A 19,828-nucleotide genomic window follows, 5' to 3' on the forward strand; every position below is an offset into this window, starting at 1 on the left:
TGTACGGTTTGGCCGGGACAGAGATAATCATACGGCTAGTTTTTCTCTCACATTTAGTTGTTTAATCGGATCCTTTTATGTGTATTGTCATTACACAATTAGAATCAGAATTGCTTACATTGTTTAGATATATATTTGTAAACATCTACCTACTCCACTGTGGACTGACAGAATGATTGCCGTGTTATGTGCCAGACTGTTGGTTTGTGGTTTGTCATGTGGGCAAAAGGGAAATTTGGAGGTTGGGGTGCAAGTGTGCTATTAAGGATACAAGAGTGCAAAAAATTGTGGTGTGGGTGCTTTACAGGAAGATTGCGTTTGTCTGCACTGAGCCATCCCATTTATGCCGGTGGCTGTATGTGTAGCTGAACAGAAAGAGAGACTCACAGTTGAATAAGAGATAGAGCGGGAGGCCTCATGTGTTTTACTTCTTGTGATCTGTTAAAAGTGAGTAACACCGCGACAGCAGCACTCAGTACTTTTCTTGCCTGTAATTCCAGGATTCTTCTTCACATCTGATTTTTTTAAACTCATCACCAGCTGAAGTCGCAGAGAATGTTGCTCAGGTAAGTTCATTCATATTTTCCTTTTGTTGATTTTTTAGACTTTGCTTTTTTAAAGCTTTTTCAAAGCGACGTTTGGAGGCTGTAATTTTCCTACTTATATTTTTTGCGATTTATAAAAAGCCTAACATAAAAAAGTGCTATGAGTGTATTGCATTAATGGTAAAACTAACATTCATTGAAGCAATAAAGAATACATTTACAGTAAAATAAAGGTTTTTCTTTATTAGATTTTATGTTTTTGACATTTTAGATAATATTTTTGCTTTTCATTTAGTTCTTAATCTTGAATTTAAACTCCTTCTGTACATGAAGGAGCCTTAAGCAACTCACCACCAACAGAGGACTGGATAAAGCAGAATACGATACTTATAATTCCATGTTGCAGGACATTTACGCAATTGCAAACAGACTTACTCAGACTCTCCAAACATTTTTTTTTTTGCATGTTAAATGCATGTGGTTTGATTTTGAAGGTCAGAAACATTATATTAGATGTTTCATTCAAATAAAAAAAGGAAAATGAAGAAAAGTCCAGCAGATGAAGAAAACTATGAGATTATATCACATTTGGACTATCTAAGTAAAATTATTTAATGCAGGGAATTGCAGATCCTTTGAAGGCTATATCTAAAAGAAATAAACTGTGATCTGCGGAACCTCAGACACAGCCTAACTTTTTTCATTTTAAATTATTTAATTTTAATTAGTAGTATAATTTCCTGACCACTTTCTATAAGGATGTGAGGATGACAAATGGATCTCATGTCATTCTTTAATTGATGAAAAAACTGCTGCTTGCTCAAAAATACTTATTTTTATTCATAAAAATGACCTTTCAACCGCATGGATGAAATAAGATGATTATCATAATTTTCGCCCACAAAAAAAGCCTTAAGTCATCAACCACAATGTCAAGGAATATTCCCACTATAATTTCAGTATTTGTGTTTTAAACAGGGTCAGCACAGATACAGATTGTTATATAAAAAGTCTCAGTCAACAGATAGAGACTATAGTGGTCTAACAGAAGTGATGTCCCATTCAGAACCCTAACTGGGTTTTGAATGACTGAGCAAACAGCTATGAAACATAAAAAATGACCACAATGCTGTCTATCCTAATTAAAAGAGTTGAGAGAACCATTACTGGAAGCATGTTAGCCCTGCACCAACATTTCCAAAGCTGCCACCAGGCCCCCGTTACTCTTATAGAGCACGCTGTTTTCCCGCAGATTGTCTTATCAGCAGTAGGCATAGCTGCACCCTGAGACAGCTGATGGGAGGAGTCATCTCAACTGAACTGAACCTTTTATGTAGCCCAACAGAACCTTTACAACACCCCAACAGTCGTCTGTTTAGCACATATGTGTAATGTGCTAAAGACTCATCAGGAATTTGTGTTTGAAGGAGTGGTGTGACTAAACGGTTCGCCTGTACACACGAGTCAATGGAGTAAATGCGTTGTTTGTAATTTTTTCTGAATTTCCTTCTTTTTCAGTGTAATATTTCTTTCATGACATGCTCTTGTCTTTCTCTGCCAGGTTGAATTTTTGCAACAAAAGCGTCTCCTGAATGTGTTCCACAGCCAACTATGTTCTCCCTCTGAGGAGACCCTGTGAGGTAGGTCTGTCTACAAGGCATGAAAACACAAACCTCAACATGTAAAATAGATAGGTCCATATAAATATAATTTTTTTTAAATCCACAAAACAAATCAGAAATTCTTATTTTTCTAAAAGGTAGCAGCCACATCAGGCAAGTTGTGTGGGGGAGTGCCCATGCCAACTAATTTCCCTGGAGTGAGATCTCATGGAGCTCCTCAAGACACAGAGATGGATGTGGCTTGGCAGGAGCTGATGGCCATCACAGAGCTGCAGGTAACTATAGCACCAAATACACTGGGAGCACTGCAAAAAACAATGCTAAATTTTACTTTACCCATTGCGGATGTAGATTTCATCATCACAACTCTTTATGTTACATTATCATAGAGTTTCGGGTTTAATTTTAATAAATCAGTCACTGAATAAATAAATAAATGAGAACATGATATAACAGAAACTCTCACATTATTTTGCTTTGATTATCTTCTCTTATTAATTGGTTGTTTAAAGTGAAAAGAACCTGATGAGATATCTGAACTCAAGAAAAGACCAAAATAGCTGAACAGTCAGATTCACTTATTTGTTAAGCTGTAGCTGATACAAGCTCAAGCTGTAACCTTTAACAGTATGGGCTATTAAGTGTCTACAAGCAGATAGCTACAAAGATGTCAGAGGAAGTCAAGCCCACAGCTGTGTTTAGGGATTTACAGTAGCTGTGAAAGGTAGAGCAATAAAAAAGAAAGTGAAAACTTTCCGCTAGAACGCCTCTTCTATTGAGTACAAAATTCCCGTATGACTCTGAAGAGGGTGCAAGCTTAGCTGTTGCAGGAGTGGTGGTGCAGCATTACACTTACAGTGTTTAAAAAAGGGCCTTGGCAGAGTCATCAGGAAGGAAGCATTACCTGCAACCTCATCACAATGTCTCAACTCTGTGTCTATAATGTACAGAGCAACATCTGGAAAAGCCAGAGTTGTTCTTAAAACAAGTGCTGTGGAAAGATGAATTCAAATTGAGCTCGTTGGCCACAGTCGCCAAAGGTATATTTGGAGAAAGTGCTGCTTCAATGAAAAAAATCCTCTGCCAGCTGTTTAGCTCTGAGGAAGGAAAATATATTTTGTTGAGGCTGTGTTGTAGTCAGTGGCATAGCAAGCAATATAAGGATCCCACTGCAACTCCGTGGGTTAAGAAAATAAATAATAACCCTCTCACTACAGGAACAAGTGTGCGTCTTTTCTCATTGTAACACACGGACGTTATTCTCTGTGTCTAGTTGAAAGTAGGACTAATGTGATTCATAGATGACAGAATATCTTTGTTTGAACAAATTTCATGTGACACTTGTTGAAAAACTAATATACATCCAGGTGAGATGGGCAACAATGGTCTATTTGAGTGATGGCAGGATAGGAGGATTGTGAAAGGGGGCATGCTGTGTATTGCTAGTGGCCGCCTGTACTGCACAATAGCCGTTCTGTTTCCAGGTGGAACCTGATCACATCTTTAAGAGCCCTTCATATTCTATGGGTGGTAGGTTGAAGTGGGGGCAAACTTTCTTGTATAGCAAACCAGATAAACTTTAAAAAAAACAGACAATGATTGTCTCATGGGGTCTTATTTAAATTTAATTGGTTTTAGTCATTTCACTGTTGTGAGTGTGACATATCTTTGAACCTGTCAGTCATGAGTGGGTGTTTGTCTTACAGGAGTTCGAAGTCCCTACTGAAAACCCCTATGAGACAACACAGTACCAAACCATGGAGCCCATGGCTTCTGTGGGAGAGTATGGGATGGCTCAGCCCCACTCGGAGCCCCCTGCTGCTTGTGAGCTGAGAACCGCTGAGGCTTACAATGGATTTTATTCCGAAGAGGTGCCTACCTGTCATCGTCTAGGCACCTCCACAGAAACAATGTATGGAAACTCTGAACCTCAGCTCAATCAGAGAATACTCCCGATCTCCTCTCACCCACAGCAATCTTTTGTGCCCCTTAGGGAGCAAACAAATATGTCAGGTGTCAATCAAGGGCACAGGAGAACCAATGCGTGTCTCACTCAGGGACTACGTGGGCACATGCAGTGGACTGTACATGGACAAAATGCACACACTCGCTCCGGTGATGACCTGGAGTCCGACTCTGGTCTGTCACTGGGTTCCAGTCCACCTTTGGCCTCTCCAGATAATCCTGTTGGTGGCGCACCAGGTTACCAAAGCGTAGACATAGGAATGGCATATAGTGATGGCGAACCAGACAGCATGACTGAGCACACAAGAAGATCCCACCTCCATTACTCAGCGGATTACCAGAATCATACTCACTCATATTTACACTCAGGTGCACATCCATCTTATTTTTCAGCCCAACCCATTTTATCTCAGCCACAGCCGAGTACTCCAACTCCTCGATCAATGAAACACCAGGGTTCAGCTGCAGCCTTGAGTGACCTATACAATGATTCTGCAATGTCCAGCAGAGGAAGCTCACACCTTAACATGTACATAAAACCCCAAGGAAGCATCTCTACCCCTCCCCTGAGCAGAGATGAGCGGCGGGCCTTAGCTTTGAAGATCCCCTTCCCCATGGATAAGATTATCAATCTACCTGTCGATGACTTCAATGAGCTCCTGACACAGTATACTCTGACAGATGCTCAACTAGCACTGGTCAGGGACATTAGACGAAGGGGGAAGAACAAGGTCGCAGCTCAGAACTGCAGGAAGAGGAAGCTCGAAAGCATAATTCACCTTGAAAGAGAACTGAATCAGCTCCAGGCCCAAAGGGAACACCTGGCACAAGAAAGGCTCGAGTTCCAGCGCAGCTTGGCATTCGTTAAATGTCGTCTTACAGATCTTTACACCCAAGTATTTTCTCATTTGCGAGATGAAGATGGACAACCATACTCGATAGATGAATATTCTTTACAGCAGACACCAGATGGTAAAATTTATCTGGTACCTCACACAATGCAGAAGAGAGAGCCATGCTGAAGAATTGGGTAGTTTCCTTACTCTGGAGAACATTCGACCCGATTGTACCGACTTTGACCGAGTCACACAGGAAGTTGTCATAAGAATGACGTTAAGCTTCACATAAATGTATTAATGGACACTGTTCATGTTCTTTTAATGAATGAAACCAGAGATTTGTTTTTATACAAACACTTTATTAAAAAAAAAAAAAAAAAAGGTTAAAAAAAATAAAATCTGCACAGCAGCCTTCTTAAAATATTTTGAGCACCAGCATGAATTTTCAGCCAACCTGTGGGGAGAAGAGAAAACTACATTAATTCAAATGTATTATTAAAAAAAAAAAAGAAAAGAAAAAAAAAAAAAAAAGAGATGTGTCTAGAAGTAGTAATGTTAGTACCTGGCAAAAACCATTGTCACAGAAATGAGGCCAGGTTTTGGGGTCCATGTCTCGTTACCTTACCTACCTACAAAATAGAAATACTGTAAGTAAAACAATACCCCAAAAATACAAAATATTTGCTCATTTCATAGCATGCAATATGTTTGGGCCTCAATGCACAATTGGAGGCCAAATTAAGTCAAATAGTAGAATGGTCATAAAACTTGATTAAATTATTACTGGGCTACATATCTCACTACCAGCTACATGACAAAATGCAAGATATACCATCAGTAGTTGAGAAGTCTGGTCTTACCTACAAACAGCACTTAAGCCTTTTGGTAGCTGCTGCCTGCTAGACTCAGGCCTCTGTTCTCACTCTCCCCTGCTTCAATGATCCTGGCGATGGTTTTGCTACTTCTCTCCCTCAGCTTGCTTCCATGGCTAGCCTCATAGACTTTGCATGTAAGCTAGCATTCTCCAGGTGATCTTTGCAGAAATCAGGGCAGAGCTTGTACCAAAGTGATGGGCTTTTTCTGATGATGGCATTTGCGCACCATTTCTTTGCCCGCCCTTTAACCAGTATTGCATATGCACTGACCTGAGCCAGCATGTAGGAGACACTGATATTGACTTTCCCCGGCCACCTTGTGATGTATATGGCTGAACCCATTTTCACCTAATAGTAAACCCTCCCTTTCCCAAAACCACTGAAAAGGCTAACGAGACTGTTAAAAAAACTGAAAGGTGTTTATTTCAGCTTGATTTGATGCAGTTACAAATAAAAACCAGACTTGAAGATCTACACAAAACCTCATTGGAATGCTTGCTTTCCATTAACACAATTGACGAAAAAAGAAAAACATAAGACAAAATGTTTAAATGAAGGCCCTCCATGATTTATCTACTGTACATCTCTTCTTGCAGCAGCTGTAACCTGCCACAACTCATAGGCTGAGCAGATTTAGGAGGTAAACCTGCAGTTGCCCTGTCACTTCGCTTGCTCTCCTCTCCTTGCTCTCCTCTCCTAAGTACTCAGTCCTGTTGAACAATACGGAACAACATTGTTAACTGTGCACTGACTTTGTGACCTGACATCCAGAGTGAATTTGTTTAAAGGTTATCTGCACTCAATGATTCCCTGCTCACCACAAGCTGTTGTTTTACATTAAAAAAAAAAAAGAGAGACTCTTAAGGCATGCTCTCAAGCTCTTACCACTTTGTCATTTTAAAATCGTCCTGGACGTCCACCATAGCCGCTGTTGTTTGAGCCTCCGTATCCACCTGGAAGCAAAAAAAACAAAAAAAACAAAGTCAAAACAAGAGGTCAGCATACATAAAAGCATCTACTTGTGAAGTCTGGGAACTCATACCAAAGTTCCTGCCGCCGCCGCCACCACCACCAAAGTTGCCCTTCATGGGGCCAAAGTTAGAGGCCTGGGGGTCGTAGTGGCCCATGTTGTTGTAGTTATTGCCGCCACCGCCGCCTCCACCACCACCACAATTGCCTGTGATTACAGAGTTTGTAGGATTGGTCAACCTCAAGCAAGTTACAATTCTAGTAAAAGGCAGTGTAATGGCATTATCTTACCATAACCATTGCTGTCATAACCGTTTCCTCCATATCCACCACCCTGGTTGTAGCCCTGATTGTAACCACGGTTACCTCCATTATAGCCACCAGGACCACCAGGTCCACCTCCATAGCCTAAAAATATAAGACAGCCTTAAAATACACTGTGGAATTTAAGAAATGCAAAGAAAATAGGAAGACACGACAAAACCATGCTCACCACCATCACCCCCGTTGCAATTGTAAGGACCATCTCCATATCGCCCCCTGCCACCTAAATAAGATAATCATATGGTTTGCCATCGCACAGTATAACAATCACTCCACTATCAACAAAATAAGCCGTACCTTGATTGAAGCCCCGGTCGTAATCATAGGGCCTGCCACCAGTGTTGCGACCTCCTCTCATTCCCATACCCATTCCTGCACTCTGCATTTCCTGCTTTGTGAGGGCCTTCCTCACCTCACAGTTGTGAGAGTTGATAGTGTGGTATTTCTGGACTGTGGAGAGAATTTTTTGTAAACAAGCTAGCCAACAATCAAAAGTCTGACAAAACAGTCTGGGGGAAAAAAGTCAACTTCTGCACTTACTGACAATCCGATCAACTGAATCGTGGTCGTCAAACGTAACAAAGGCAAAGCCCCTCTTCTTCCCAGTGTTGCGGTCAGTCATGATATCAATGACCTCTATTTTGCCAAACTGCTGGAAATAATCCCTCAGGTGTGACTCCTCTGTGTCTTCTTTGATGCCTCCAACAAAGATCTTTTTCACAGTTATGTGGGCTCCTGGTCGGTTTGAGTCCTGGAATCAAAGACATTTGTTATTGTTATGCGCCTTTTGAATGCAAGAACAATTGCACCTCATCCAGTTGTTACACACCTCCCTGGAAACAGCTCGTTTCGGTTCTACCACTCTTCCATCGACCTTATGGGGACGGGCTGACATGGCAGCATCAACTTCCTGCACTGATGAATATGTTACAAAGCCAAAACCCCTGGATCTCTTGCTGTTGGGGTCCCTCATGACCTGAAAGACAAATGCTTTTGGATTAGCCAGTAACCAACGTGCTCTACATTATTGCAAAACCATGACCACTGAAACATCATGACTACATCTTTAATGAAACCCGACTTACCACGCAGTCTGTAAGAGTCCCCCATTGCTCAAAATGAGCACGCAGGCTTTCGTCTGTCGTCTCGAAGCTCAAGCCTCCGATGAACAGCTTGCGGAGCTGCTCTGGCTCACGTGGGACCTATACAATAGACAAAGCAATGCAATAACATCTGATTAGCTTCTCCAATGTCGGCTTTAATGTAATACAACCATAACTTTAATGTGATAGTAGTATTAATTAATGCTGTTCACCGTCTACATACATCCTTCCCTGCTCCCCTTATTTATATTCAGGGCGTGTGGAGGAGGGACACACCGCCGCCATTAACGTTAGCAAAGCCGCTGAAAGACCAGCGAATAGGGCAAATATTTTAAGTACTTATTTGTCAGAGTAAGCCGTGATTTAAATGAGTGTTGCATTTAAGCGTGATTTCCCATCGTAAATGTTGATTCAAAGTCCTAAATTTCCACTGCAGCTCACCCGCAGGAACAAAAGGCCACGAGGCCTGGCTGCTATAAAATGGCGGCGTTTCAATACAGCTACGACCCAAACCGGAGACTGTACTACGAATCAAAAGCATGCCGCAACTTCATATTTCCTACCTTCTCTAACATAAAACAACGCATGCAATAACAGAGCAGTAGTCCCGAGCCCAGTACTCACACTCTCTCTCGACATGTTGCAGATTTAGCCTTGAAGACGTGTTGTGTAACTTGCGAAGAGCCGAGATCTGCGTCAGACGAGCGTAGCCTGCTATTCAACAGTACAATAAATAGCAACGGTACCGCCCCTGTCGCACGGCAATTGGGCAGCTATTCCCGCTGCAGTTTGTCGTCCGCAGTGATTCAATTTTGATTGGGCCATATAGAATCAATCATTACCAACATCCAATCACCTGGTGTACAATGACGACAATGAAAAAATGGATTACGGTTGTTGTATGTGAAAAGGAAAATTTGAAGAAGGTATCGAGTCTGTCGTGTATAACGGCTTTAAGTCAGTAAGCATACAGTGGGCACAGCTCGCTAAGTTATGTTCCTGGAAAACACAAGGAAGATGGTCAGTTTTTTAGATTAAACATCATACGAACCGTAAATGATTCCTTTTTTGATTTGTGGGCGGAAGCACAGCAGCCTTGTACAGCAATAGCCCTACCTCCCACATTAACATACACACCTTCTTATCAAAGAAAAATATTTTCTATACAGAGTGCACACGTATTAAGATAAAAAAAAATCCAAATTGTTACAGAATAAACTTAAAAACACGATAGAAGCACATTCAACCACTTTATATGAAGATCATCAGCTGACTGAGGGGCGGGTCAGTTATTGTGCGCTTTAACGCGCGCTTTTTTGCGCACAGCACCTTTGTGTGTACGTGTGTGTGTGTTGTGCTAGCTGCTAAAGTAGCTGAAAGGTTGGCCTCGCCGCTCCTCCACAAAGACAGGGTTTGACGGGTACAGATCGACGGTTGGGACCTCCAGAAGAGTAAGACACTATTTTTTGCAGTTTCATGCCGCTGTAGATATGGGCGCATGGTTTGATAGCATAGTAGTTTAGCTCGATTTAGCGGTTGCTTGCAGGCTACCTGCTGTAGCAAGTTTTCATTTGCTTTGCTGCTAGCGCCATTCAGCTAGTAGCCGTCGTCCTTGCTATTTGTACGTTTTTGTAGTAACAGTGACCGACTTTTCACCGATTTAGCGATTAGATTGCGATCTGGATATTTAGCTGCACTGTTTAGTTGGTCTTTTTAACGTTGCATGTTGCAATTAAACAAACTATAACGATATTAAGCCTCTCGTTGAAATATGATAACAATCTTGCTAGCTGTGGCTAATTAGCTAATGTTAAAGTGTTACCGATCTGTAATTTGTAGCTGCTTTGCGATTGGAGTGATGTGGCTGTGTAGCCATTATTCTTTTTAAAAATTGGTGCGGTTTTTTTTTATTAACTAGAGCTAGTGGGAGAGCGATCAAAACTCAAATATCTTTAACGCGAGCTTTTCCGTTCTTTCTAAACAGGGAAGTGTCACCTGCAACCGCGTTGTGTTAAGCACCAAACTTTACCATGGGCAAAAAGTCTCGCGGAGAAGAGTCTTCATCCTCTGATGAGGAAGAATATGTTGTGGAAAAAGTGCTGGACAGGAGGGTGGTGAAAGGAAGGGTTGAGTTCTTCCTAAAGTGGAAGGGATACTCGGAGTAAGTAATTAAATAAATGTACTAACAACGGTCATAGCTCCCATAGTCAAAAATCTTTTGAATCTCTATTAAAATTAAATGTTGTAAACAGTTGGTCACATTTTGGAGTAGGTAGGTTATTGGAGATTGCTATTCTAACACTCGGGTCCAAGATGCACCCAGTGCACAACAGAACAGCTCTCTTAGACACAGATGCTGTCATCTAAAGCACAGTAATGACCATGAAAGGAACATTAGATTATAGTGTTTTAAACATTGCAAGATATCAAATTTTTTAGCATATCTTGCAGTTTCCAATCCAAACTGGTGCATTAAGGCTGCACTGATTTTTCTGTTCTGTGCTCTTTCTCAGCAAGCACAACACATGGGAACCAGAGAAAAATTTGGATTGCCCTGAGCTTATTTCAGAATTCATGAAGACCTACAAGAAAAGCAGTGGCGGGACCTCCACACCCAGCAGTGGGGCCAGCAAATCAAACACGGCCGCCTCTGGACGCTCCAAAGATTCTAGCAGCTCAAAGAAGAGGAGCTCGGATGATGACGAGGAAGGTGGAAGTAAGCCCAAGAAGAAAAAAGAGGTAAGAACTATTTTTGGCTGCAGAAGCAGGATGTCTAGAACTTGAAATGTGCTGCATTTGGCTTCCTTTTTCACTTGACATTAAGTTAGCACAACACATTTATCTAAGGTGTGTGGAAACTGAGACTGTTTACATTTAAAGACAGCTGGTGTAAATTCAAGAGTTTAATACAAAATCCAGATTTCTAAAGTAATTTTGTTCGGGGTCTTTCAGGATGACATTCTAGTCGCACGCGGCTTTGAGAGAGGACTTGAGCCGGAGAAGATCATTGGAGCAACAGACTCGTGTGGAGACCTCATGTTTCTTATGAAGTGGTAGGTTCTGAAAGTCTTGATTTAATTTTGCCTTTAGTTTTTGTGTGAAATCGATCAATAAATGCACCTAGTGTTAGAAATCTTCTTATATGCACAACCATTCAGATGCAGGCAGTTCTTCTGCTGTATGCAGGCTGTACTGACATAATTCTTCTTACACTCTGATATTTCTATTTGTAAACTGCCTTTAGCAGCATTTATAGCTTAGCTGGCCTATGGTATGTAATTGCATATTATCTTGAGGGATAAGGGTAGTACACTGTTGTTCATCCTTGGTCAAGCCCCGTTTAAGGGTTAATGTCAGATAATAGTTGTAGTAGTTTAATAGTAGTTTATCACAGAAAGCTGTACAGTTCAAATTTCTTTTTCTTTTAATTTCTTGTAAGTTATTTTAAAAATCACTTGCAGCAGATGGAATTTAAATGCACTCCATGTAATTAATGTAATGTGTGAAATCTTATGCTACATTTTAACTAGTTGGACAAAATTTGCATGTTGCAAGTGTTTTGAAAACGGAGATATTATATCTTGGTTGTGCAAAGACACAAACCCAAGCGGTAATTTTAAACTTTCTCTTTCCAGGAAAGACTCTGATGAGGCTGATCTCGTGCTCGCAAAGGAGGCCAATCATAAGTGCCCACAGATTGTCATAGCCTTCTATGAGGAACGTCTCACCTGGCATGAAGACAGTGACAAGAAGGAGAAGGATGCAGTCAGTGCGTGAGTGTATCGCCTCAGGAGGAAACGGGACCTCTTCACTGCAGGGACAACCTTGAGTCGGACATTTTTCACATCCTAAACTCCCAACCTTCAATTTTTACCATGTCCAGCAATGACACACACAAATTTTGGACACTGTGTTATCTCCATCCAAGCCTCATTGGAGCACACGGGCCCAGACTACTAAAAAGGATCCATCATTCAGGAGGAGAAGCTGTAGTTGACATGGGTGATATGCTACTGGGGAGAGTTTATACTATTCTGTCTTTGTATTCTTTACTTTCTTCAAAAAAAAAAAAAAAAAAAAAAATTTAACACATTGTTTTAGTGCTTACAGGATACGATTATGTTAGTGTTGAAAATCAGAGTTGGTAAAGGCTGTGTTAACCCAGAGTGTGTTCCATTGTGGGTTCACAACTTTTAATTTGCTATAAACGGTGTACCTCTTCCTTTTTAAGAACCCAGCTGACACCACAAAGATGGAAACAACATTTTTTATTTTTTAAAGTCAGGAAGCCGCCGCCGCACTTTCCTGACTGCATAATCGCTTCCTTTTAAAAGGAAAAACTTCGATATCATAGGTTTCTCATTTGTCTTGCTGTAAAGCCTGCCAGGATGGATTTACTCAGTTTTTTCATAATGTAATTCATAATGTAGTGGTGGGTTGTTTTTTGTCTTGTGGTTTGTTTGTTTTTTAAATAACAAAGTTTTATTTTCACGTTCAAATATACCGGTCTATACAAATATACATTACCACATCAACAGCTAACCCAAAGGACAGTAAAACCAATTATGCACATTTTTTTTTCCCTTTTAAATAAGCGTTTTTGTTTTGTTTGTTTGTTTTGGGGTTTTTGTTTGTTCAAGTCTGACAATCTTCTATGTATCCAAGTGAAATGAAGCCAGGGTTGTGCCTGTCATTAGGGTCTGCCACCTTGTGGCCAAAAGATGTAAACCTTGAATGTGTGACCAATCCCTATGACAACCCTGTGGTTTTAATAGTTGTTGTTAGTCATCTTTTGATTTTTATGTTAAATGGTTATTGACATTGCCATAATTTCAAACATTAAAGCAAGCTTTGAACTGAATTGGTCACATCCTGGGTTCTCTTGTGTTGACTCTATTTGTTCTTAGCTTAAGATTTCTTTTATTTTACTTACATTTTTTTTCTCTTTCTTTTCTGGGACCTGAAAAGCACCTCCAAGCTTTTATACACTAGATGGATGTCAGCTTTGCAGTTTGATCTGTTGTGCTCCAGCGTGGACTCTTGGGACCAAATGTTTCGTGTCTACCGAATAAAATCTGTTTTATTTTTGATTTAAAATTTTTTTTTATCAATGTTTTTAGCTTTAATTGGCATTGTGAATGAAGGCTGTGCACCTCTCCCCTTTTCATATGTACCATACACAAATTATGTCCCTTGATATTAACTTAGATGATCCTTCTGGTGTCGATTCCTTTAATAACAAGTATTCGGTTCCTGAATTATTATTTTTTATTTTCTTTTATTTTTTTGCCAGTGCAGAATTTTTAAAATGTAGACTATTTCTTGTGTGAATGAAATGTTGTGAGTATGTGTACAGTAGCACCCTTTAATAAACATTTTCAGTGTTAAAGTTGCTGTCGGTTTCATTTTAGACTGAATATTCCATTCACAAAGCATTTAAGTCAGAAAATAATACTAGAAATTTCTTGAATATAATTCGTAAGAACTGTTATGGAGGCAAACTGTAACTTAATATCTGGAAGTTTCCTACCTGAGGGAAAATCACCATCTTGGCCGGATAACATATGATGGGTATCATTACATGGGCTTGTTTCTTTTCAAAGTGAAACGACTTTTTATCCGTTAAAGGTTTAAAGCGCAATGGCTGCTCTTCCCCAGCAGATGGTGCTGTTAATCAATAGCAATCCAAAAGTAAAGGTATTTTTATGCAAGTCATTCACAGTTCAAACTCTTAAAGTTGCTCACATGAACAAGTCATAAATGGGTGTTTATGGATTTTTATGCAGCTTTTTGAGGTCCAGGGATTCACAGTGTGTTTACCATTTCTGCTGAAGCCATCCATATCTCCCCAACTCATAGAGCTGATTAAAACATCTGTTAAATTAAATTAAGATACTTTATCTATATCTAAAGTGGCTCACAACACATAAAACAAAAATCCAATACAATTAGTCATTTTTGTTTTGGTGCTCATATTAATGTTCAAGAAAGACAGATGAAGGAATAGCACACAATAAAGGTTAGATAGAAACTTCAGTTATTATGGCTCATTCATGGTTGGTGCCTTAAACCCTTACGCCACTGAAGCAATCCACTTCAATTTCATGATGCAGCCATAAAAACAAATATGCATCGCTGCAATATGTGGGTTTTTTTTCTTCTACTTGAAACTCAAAGAAAAACACAAGCAGGGAGTTGAAGCTATGCTAAAACCAGACTCTAAGCATGTGAGAACAAATTATAATTCCCTTTATCTGGCAACCATAACAAATTATAAAATAACTAAGTGCATTACAATACGAGTTGTTAATTTTTATTAAAAAAAAAAAAAGGTATATAATATAAGGTAAGAATAATGTCGCTCCTATACGGACCAGCTGCAAGATTAGTCATAAACCGCAGTGAAGGTGTAGTCTTGTTCTTCTCGCACCACCATCTTTTTCTTTCTTGCTGCCCTTTATAGCAACTCTTTTTTACATGCACACACACACACACACACACACACACACACACACACACACACACACACACACACACACACACACACACACACACACACACACACTGTGCTGCTTGGCTACGTCTAAAGTGATGGAATTTTCCTTGCAAAAAGGCTTTTACACTCCAAATGGAATGCAAAGGTCACTAGTAAATATCCAGCCCCTGGGACCATTAAGCTGGGCAAAGAGAGGGAGGCTGTTTTATGGAGCCTGGAGCTGTCTGCTCACAAACCCAGGCCAGTATGGGTTTGGTTGGGAAAGACACTGTGCATTAACAAGAGGCTCTGGTGACTATGTGTGGCAAATGCAGTACAAAGTAAAGGCGGCGTAGAGGGTATTTGATCAGAAGGATGTAAGTGTAAAGCTCCATCAAAGCTTGAAATGCTTAAAAAGTGTTGGCTTTTCAGGACACAGATTTTTGACGCTGCAAAGAAGTACAACTTGACATTTGTAATATATAAAATTTATAAAACCCTTAACGCTGTTTTTTGCCATGGGAATCATATTCTGGTGTAAATGTATTTATTTATTCGCAGCAGCCTCTCTGCACTTCAAACATAGTTCCCCCCGCTAGTAACTTCTAGTGCAAATGAGTTCCACAGGGTACTGTCCACAGCAGAGGTGGGCCGTCTTGCTGCACACTGCACAAAATGAGCGTCGGGGGAGCTACTGTGCAGCTGTGGTGAGGAAAGGGACTGCAGCAGTGGGGCCTCATCAGAGTTACAGCTTGCTCAGGGATGCCACAAACAAATAAACATGCGCTCGTGGAGATAACGTGAGCACAAAAAGAGGAAAGATTCACCTTCCTCTGTCAGTCTCAGCAAAACTACGAAAAATTGTGGGAAAAAAGACAAAGCGTCGTGAGTCACAAGTATCACACAGGCCGGTGTAATTTGATGTGGCCTTTACTTGTGCTGTGATCATGTAGACACAGCTGCGCCTCCTTGATCCAATCAGATAAAAATGTCTGCGGCGACGACTGCATCGGCGTCGTCTCGAAGCGCACTGATCTGTGTGAAGGTGATTGCGGCGTGATGCTCTAATTTGGGTGCCCATCACACTTAATGCGCAGTAAAGCACCACAGACAAAGCTTCTTCCTTCTAAATGCCCCCCCACCCATGTGCTGCTCCACAGCTCTCACCACCAACCTACTGCTGGCTGTGTTTCCCCTTCACCGCCACCACCACCCCTTCACATCCCCTCCCCAACACTCCTCCCTTCATCTCCTCTCCCCACCAGGGGGAAAGAGTTATAGCTGCCATAAAAGGCAGGTAATGCATTGTTAACTAATTCTGTCTGCTCAGAGCTGATATATCCTCTGCTCTAAATCTCTGTTCCTCCAATAAAATGCAAATGCTAATGCTTGCCCTCCATGAGCTGATATCATTTTTAACAGGCCAGAGGTAAATGCTGGAGAAGGGTGGGGTAAGCCAGAGGTAGTCGGTGACATGGCAGGGCTTTGAGCTTTCAGGGTACACGGCTTGTTATAAAGGAGACCTGCTCTGCATACCTCCGACCAGCAAGTATGCTGCACAGGTACCACTGTAAGACCGCAGCGGTGTGGTGCAGTGCATCGAGAGGCCGCGTGCACGCGTCTAAGCAGCAGCAGCAGCTAAGCTTCTAATAGTTTAAAGCTAGTGTTGCATCTTTGTTATTTAGAAGCTTATCAGTCAGTACTCACTCACCGTCAAATAGAAAGAGGAGCCAATTTGCCTGTGGATGTAATGCATCATATTTCCATGTTAATAGTAGTGTCATACTTCGTGTAACCTTGGGCTTCTAAATATTGATCCACTTCTAGATTTTCAATTATCCTGTGCCGTTTTTCTGCCATCTGGTAAGGACCAGTGATTTGTGTTCCTTCATATCTGGAGGCTTGTCCTGTAATTAGACCATAAATTAATTTGCAGAGAAGAGAGAGAGAAAGAGAGAGCACAAAAGATTGAAGGCATTAAGTGAGGCCTGGGTTGTTGGAGACAGAAAATCATAGGAAACCACAGCACAGTGTTTTATCCACTATAGAATAAGATTTTTTTTTTTTTTTTTTGGGGGGGGGGGGTTCAGGCATGTGTCACTTTTTTTTCTCAGCTTTTTAAAAACCATGCTGCTGCTAATGATTGCTTGTAAGTCACTCCTTCAGTAAACTGCTAGAGATCATCCACTGACATAATTATGCCTAATTGCTCGCAGTGCAATAGCAAAATAATAAGGAAAAATTGAGAGCATTACTGTCAAAATGGATGTGAAACTTTGAAGTGAAATCTGCTGTGAACCCATCAGTGGATTGAAAATGACCCCCTCTGAAGGCAGGCAACAGTTACGTGCTTCGAACTGAGTTCTTATTTACAGCACAGCTTAAGTGGAGCTCCTAAAAAAAAAGAAAAAACTGTGCATTTTTACTGATTTTAAATTGGTAGTATAGGCTCTCCTGCAAGATTATCTCATTGTCCCCTGCTGCTAAATTACACATAGAGATTGTGGCTGTCGCTGCAGAGTGTTTGAGCAGTGCAACAGCAGCTCTCTTTGCCGTGCAGAAATTCACATTAGACAAGCCTAAGTTACTCGCTTGAAGCAATTAAGAGAAAAATTGCGTAACACAATGGGCTTCACTAGGGGTGCAAAGTGCTGAATCAGCAGGGTCTGAGTTTAAAACACTGTATGAAGACATAATCTTAAGCGGTTAAGGGTAATGTGACAGTAGGCTGTAGAATACTGCATTGCTGTACCTGCTCTACATGATACCTTGGGTGCTTTAAAGCAAGGCCACAGCTGCCGGCATGCTCTGATCATATCTTGCGGGGCTCCAGAGGCAAGGTCAGCCAACACAGAGCCCACCTGCTCCCCCATTCTCCATCACGGAGTCCCTCAGCCCTGGCCTCCCGGAGGGAACATGCCTGACTGCCGTGGTCGTACAGACAGCATGTGTCCCTGAATTTATGATGGCGACTTATTGGCGGCCTTTCACGTAAAAAGTCATCTTGAGTTTCCCAGTCTGGCTGTATGTGTGGTGAGCGTTAATCCATTAACATTCAGGGCAAACACGTACTGAGCCTGGCTTTCTGCCAGCTCAGAGCCCTGACAGTCTTTGACCCACCGCTGACCACAACATTCTCCCAGCCTTAGCCAGTCTTGACATAATACAGAGCCATAAACTATCTAATGTTACCATGTATATGAATGTGAAGCATTATATGCCTGAGGTAATAGAATGCAAGGCTTATAACCAAGTGAAAAGGGCCCAGCTGCAATAGGCTCATTTTCTTAGAGTAAGGAAAAAAATCACATTTGTCTACCGTAGAAGTTTACACATATTACAGTGAGCCAAATGATCATGAAGTTTCAGTCCTTTCTATTTCCATCAAGGATTAGAGTTCAGAGAGGCCATGAAATCCCCACAGTTTCCACAGTAGTATTTATTTCAGCAGGAGATGTGGAGGTTCATATTAACTGATCCACAAGGAACAGTTCTGGCAGAACTTAAAATGCTGCGAGGCTCAGCCGGGCCTTAGAATTGAGAGCTTTCAACAACACGGGCTGCTCTGCTGCTGGAGGTGGCTCCTGAACTGATTGTAATTTTAGTGGCTTATAAAGGCTCGATAAATACTTTATAAAGCTGCGTTCCATAACAAATCTAACATATAAAAGAAGGCATAGATGTTACTCCACACAGGATAAAGGGGCTCTTGACAGGTTCTTGAATAGGTTTTATAATTCAATATTACAACCACCATCCTTGTAAGGACCCTGTCATCTCCCAAGGCTCACAGAATATATAAGTTAAACACACATTCAAGTGCTCACGGTCCAGTCCATTACACTGATTAGCAGTAAACACATTTGTAATAAAACTAAGTGAAATAGAGGTGGACGGACTGCACACTGATTCATTGCAGAATCTTAGTGAAATATAATGTGTCCTGGATGTCGTACTTCTGAGGGCGCAGTGATACAGGGCTTTACTTGCGGGATCTGTAACGCGCACGGGACAATTTATCCTAACAGCTCATGTCTAAACATTGAGTCCTTCATCTCAACTGCTGGCCAGAAATAAACCCAGGCAGAGCAGCGTGACGGGGGTCCAGTCGATGTGAGAGATTCTAGAGTGCAGAGCAGACCAAACAGATGTCTCTCCACAGCATAGGCTGTTTGTTCTGTCTCCCTACTTTGTACTGTCTGTCCACCACTTTACCCCCCCCCCCCCCCCCCCCCCCCCCACACACACACACACACACACACACACACACATTCATTGTGCTTGTGTTGCCTGGTTTGAAATCTGTTTGCCATACACTGAGCTACACATTACATAAGTGTTATTGGAAGGTTTAATGGTCTATTTTAGTGCAGATGGTTTTTCTTTCTTTCTTTCTTTCTTTCTTTCTTTCTTTCTTTCTTTCTTTCTTTCTTTCTTTCTTTCTTTCTTTCTTTCTTTCTTTCTTTCTTTCTTTCTTTCAACCAGGCAGCAATCATTAATGGAAGAAGAGCAGGAAAAAAGAAAGAAGAAAGAGTGGATCATGTGTTCCCACTTTTTGACCTCTCCACTGCAGCATGTGCACACCTGGTTCAGTTTAGATTGCTGTTTCTGTGGAATAGCTGCCGGCTAGTGGTTTCATCTGGGGAGCGGAGGTCTAAAAGTCTACAATATGCTTGCTCAGAGGTTATTTTGTGAAATGTTCAGTTGTCATGTCTGACACGACCTGAGGTGTAGGTGCAAAATCAAAGGTGTGTCAGTGCTAAGCCACGAAACCAGTGGTTAAGCGTCAAAGCTGAACTCTGAAAAGAATGGCTTCACCTTAGGTAATCTTCTTTTAAAAATGGTTTTGTTTGGATTTTAACATTCCATGAAAAATAACTTTTGATAATATTTGTTAATAAGGCTGCATTACTTAAAAACAGCATCTTTAACGGCATGTTTTAGCCCCAACTATGTGAAAATCTATGTCAGATGTGTTGCCTTGATTATGGGAAGGGCAAATCACGGCCACCTCAGACTCTGAGCAACTCATCTGTTTCCTATTGGAGGAAGTGATCCTGGCAGGAAGGTAGAGGCAGTAGATGAAGGCAGGCTGGGATAGAAAGACAGTA

The 19,828-nt window shown here is 41.2% G+C and overlaps 3 protein-coding genes across 6 annotated transcripts; 2 read left to right on the top strand and 1 right to left on the bottom strand.

Moving 5' to 3' along the window:
* nfe2 (nuclear factor, erythroid 2) lies at nucleotides 1-5,209 on the top strand. Of its 3 annotated transcripts, none has more exons than XM_085392731.1 (4): nucleotides 1-566; nucleotides 2,107-2,185; nucleotides 2,305-2,442; nucleotides 3,874-5,209. In XM_085392731.1, the coding sequence occupies exons 2-4, from the start codon at nucleotides 2,138-2,140 to the stop codon at nucleotides 5,152-5,154; spliced, it is 1,467 nt and encodes a 488-aa protein (XP_085248857.1). In that variant the 5' UTR covers nucleotides 1-566; nucleotides 2,107-2,137; the 3' UTR covers nucleotides 5,155-5,209. The 3 variants fall into 3 exon arrangements, with proteins under 3 accessions (XP_085248857.1, XP_085248858.1, XP_085248859.1); XM_085392732.1 differs by lacking the exon at nucleotides 1-566 and adding an exon at nucleotides 1,854-2,017; XM_085392733.1 differs by lacking the exon at nucleotides 1-566 and adding an exon at nucleotides 1,854-2,017 and having other exon boundaries at nucleotides 2,309-2,442.
* Nucleotides 5,210-5,341: 132 nt separating this feature from the next.
* Nucleotides 5,342-9,024, bottom strand: hnrnpa1b (heterogeneous nuclear ribonucleoprotein A1b). 2 transcript variants are annotated; one of them, XR_014908987.1, is made up of 11 exons: nucleotides 8,867-9,024; nucleotides 8,225-8,341; nucleotides 7,969-8,115; nucleotides 7,680-7,890; nucleotides 7,437-7,589; nucleotides 7,309-7,362; nucleotides 7,107-7,223; nucleotides 6,889-7,023; nucleotides 6,732-6,799; nucleotides 5,534-5,600; nucleotides 5,342-5,425 (listed from the first exon to the last, which is right to left on the bottom strand). XR_014908987.1 is itself a non-coding variant. In XM_085392734.1 (10 exons), the coding sequence occupies exons 1-9, from the start codon at nucleotides 8,879-8,881 to the stop codon at nucleotides 6,744-6,746; spliced, it is 1,005 nt and encodes a 334-aa protein (XP_085248860.1). In that variant the 5' UTR covers nucleotides 8,882-9,024; the 3' UTR covers nucleotides 6,247-6,556; nucleotides 6,732-6,743. The 2 variants fall into 2 exon arrangements, 1 of the variants encoding a protein (XP_085248860.1); XM_085392734.1 differs by lacking the exons at nucleotides 5,342-5,425; nucleotides 5,534-5,600 and adding an exon at nucleotides 6,247-6,556.
* Nucleotides 9,025-9,534: 510 nt separating this feature from the next.
* cbx5 (chromobox homolog 5 (HP1 alpha homolog, Drosophila)) lies at nucleotides 9,535-13,103 on the top strand. The gene is made up of 5 exons (XM_085392735.1): nucleotides 9,535-9,693; nucleotides 10,227-10,403; nucleotides 10,756-10,981; nucleotides 11,195-11,295; nucleotides 11,878-13,103. The coding sequence occupies exons 2-5, from the start codon at nucleotides 10,273-10,275 to the stop codon at nucleotides 12,017-12,019; spliced, it is 600 nt and encodes a 199-aa protein (XP_085248861.1). The 5' UTR covers nucleotides 9,535-9,693; nucleotides 10,227-10,272; the 3' UTR covers nucleotides 12,020-13,103.
* Nucleotides 13,104-19,828: the final 6,725 nt, after the last annotated feature.

The sequence above is a fragment of the Rhamphochromis longiceps genome, linkage group LG20 (genome assembly GCF_057381845.1).
Source record: "Rhamphochromis longiceps isolate RC_006_pf linkage group LG20, R_longiceps_female_GT1.1, whole genome shotgun sequence".
Classification (NCBI taxonomy): domain Eukaryota; kingdom Metazoa; phylum Chordata; class Actinopteri; order Cichliformes; family Cichlidae; genus Rhamphochromis; species Rhamphochromis longiceps.

Bases quoted from the DNA above. Each gene is read 5' to 3' on its own strand.
- nfe2 (XM_085392731.1), top strand. From the start codon at position 2,138: ATGTGTTCCACAGCCAACTATGTTCTCCCTCTGAGGAGACCCTGTGAG. The intron at 2,186-2,304 runs GTAGGTCTGTCT...TTTTTCTAAAAG, and splicing joins CTCTGAGGAGACCCTGTGAG to GTAGCAGCCACATCAGGCAA. The intron at 2,443-3,873 runs GTAACTATAGCA...TTTGTCTTACAG, and splicing joins TGGCCATCACAGAGCTGCAG to GAGTTCGAAGTCCCTACTGA.
- hnrnpa1b (XM_085392734.1), bottom strand. The intron at 8,116-8,224 runs GTAAGTCGGGTT...TTTGTCTTTCAG, and splicing joins GGACTCTTACAGACTGCGTG to GTCATGAGGGACCCCAACAG. The intron at 6,800-6,888 runs GTATGAGTTCCC...TTTTGCTTCCAG, and splicing joins CGGCGGCGGCAGGAACTTTG to GTGGATACGGAGGCTCAAAC.
- cbx5 (XM_085392735.1), top strand. From the start codon at position 10,273: ATGGGCAAAAAGTCTCGCGGAGAAGAGTCTTCATCCTCTGATGAGGAA. The intron at 10,404-10,755 runs GTAAGTAATTAA...GCTCTTTCTCAG, and splicing joins AAGTGGAAGGGATACTCGGA to CAAGCACAACACATGGGAAC. The intron at 10,982-11,194 runs GTAAGAACTATT...GGGGTCTTTCAG, and splicing joins AGCCCAAGAAGAAAAAAGAG to GATGACATTCTAGTCGCACG.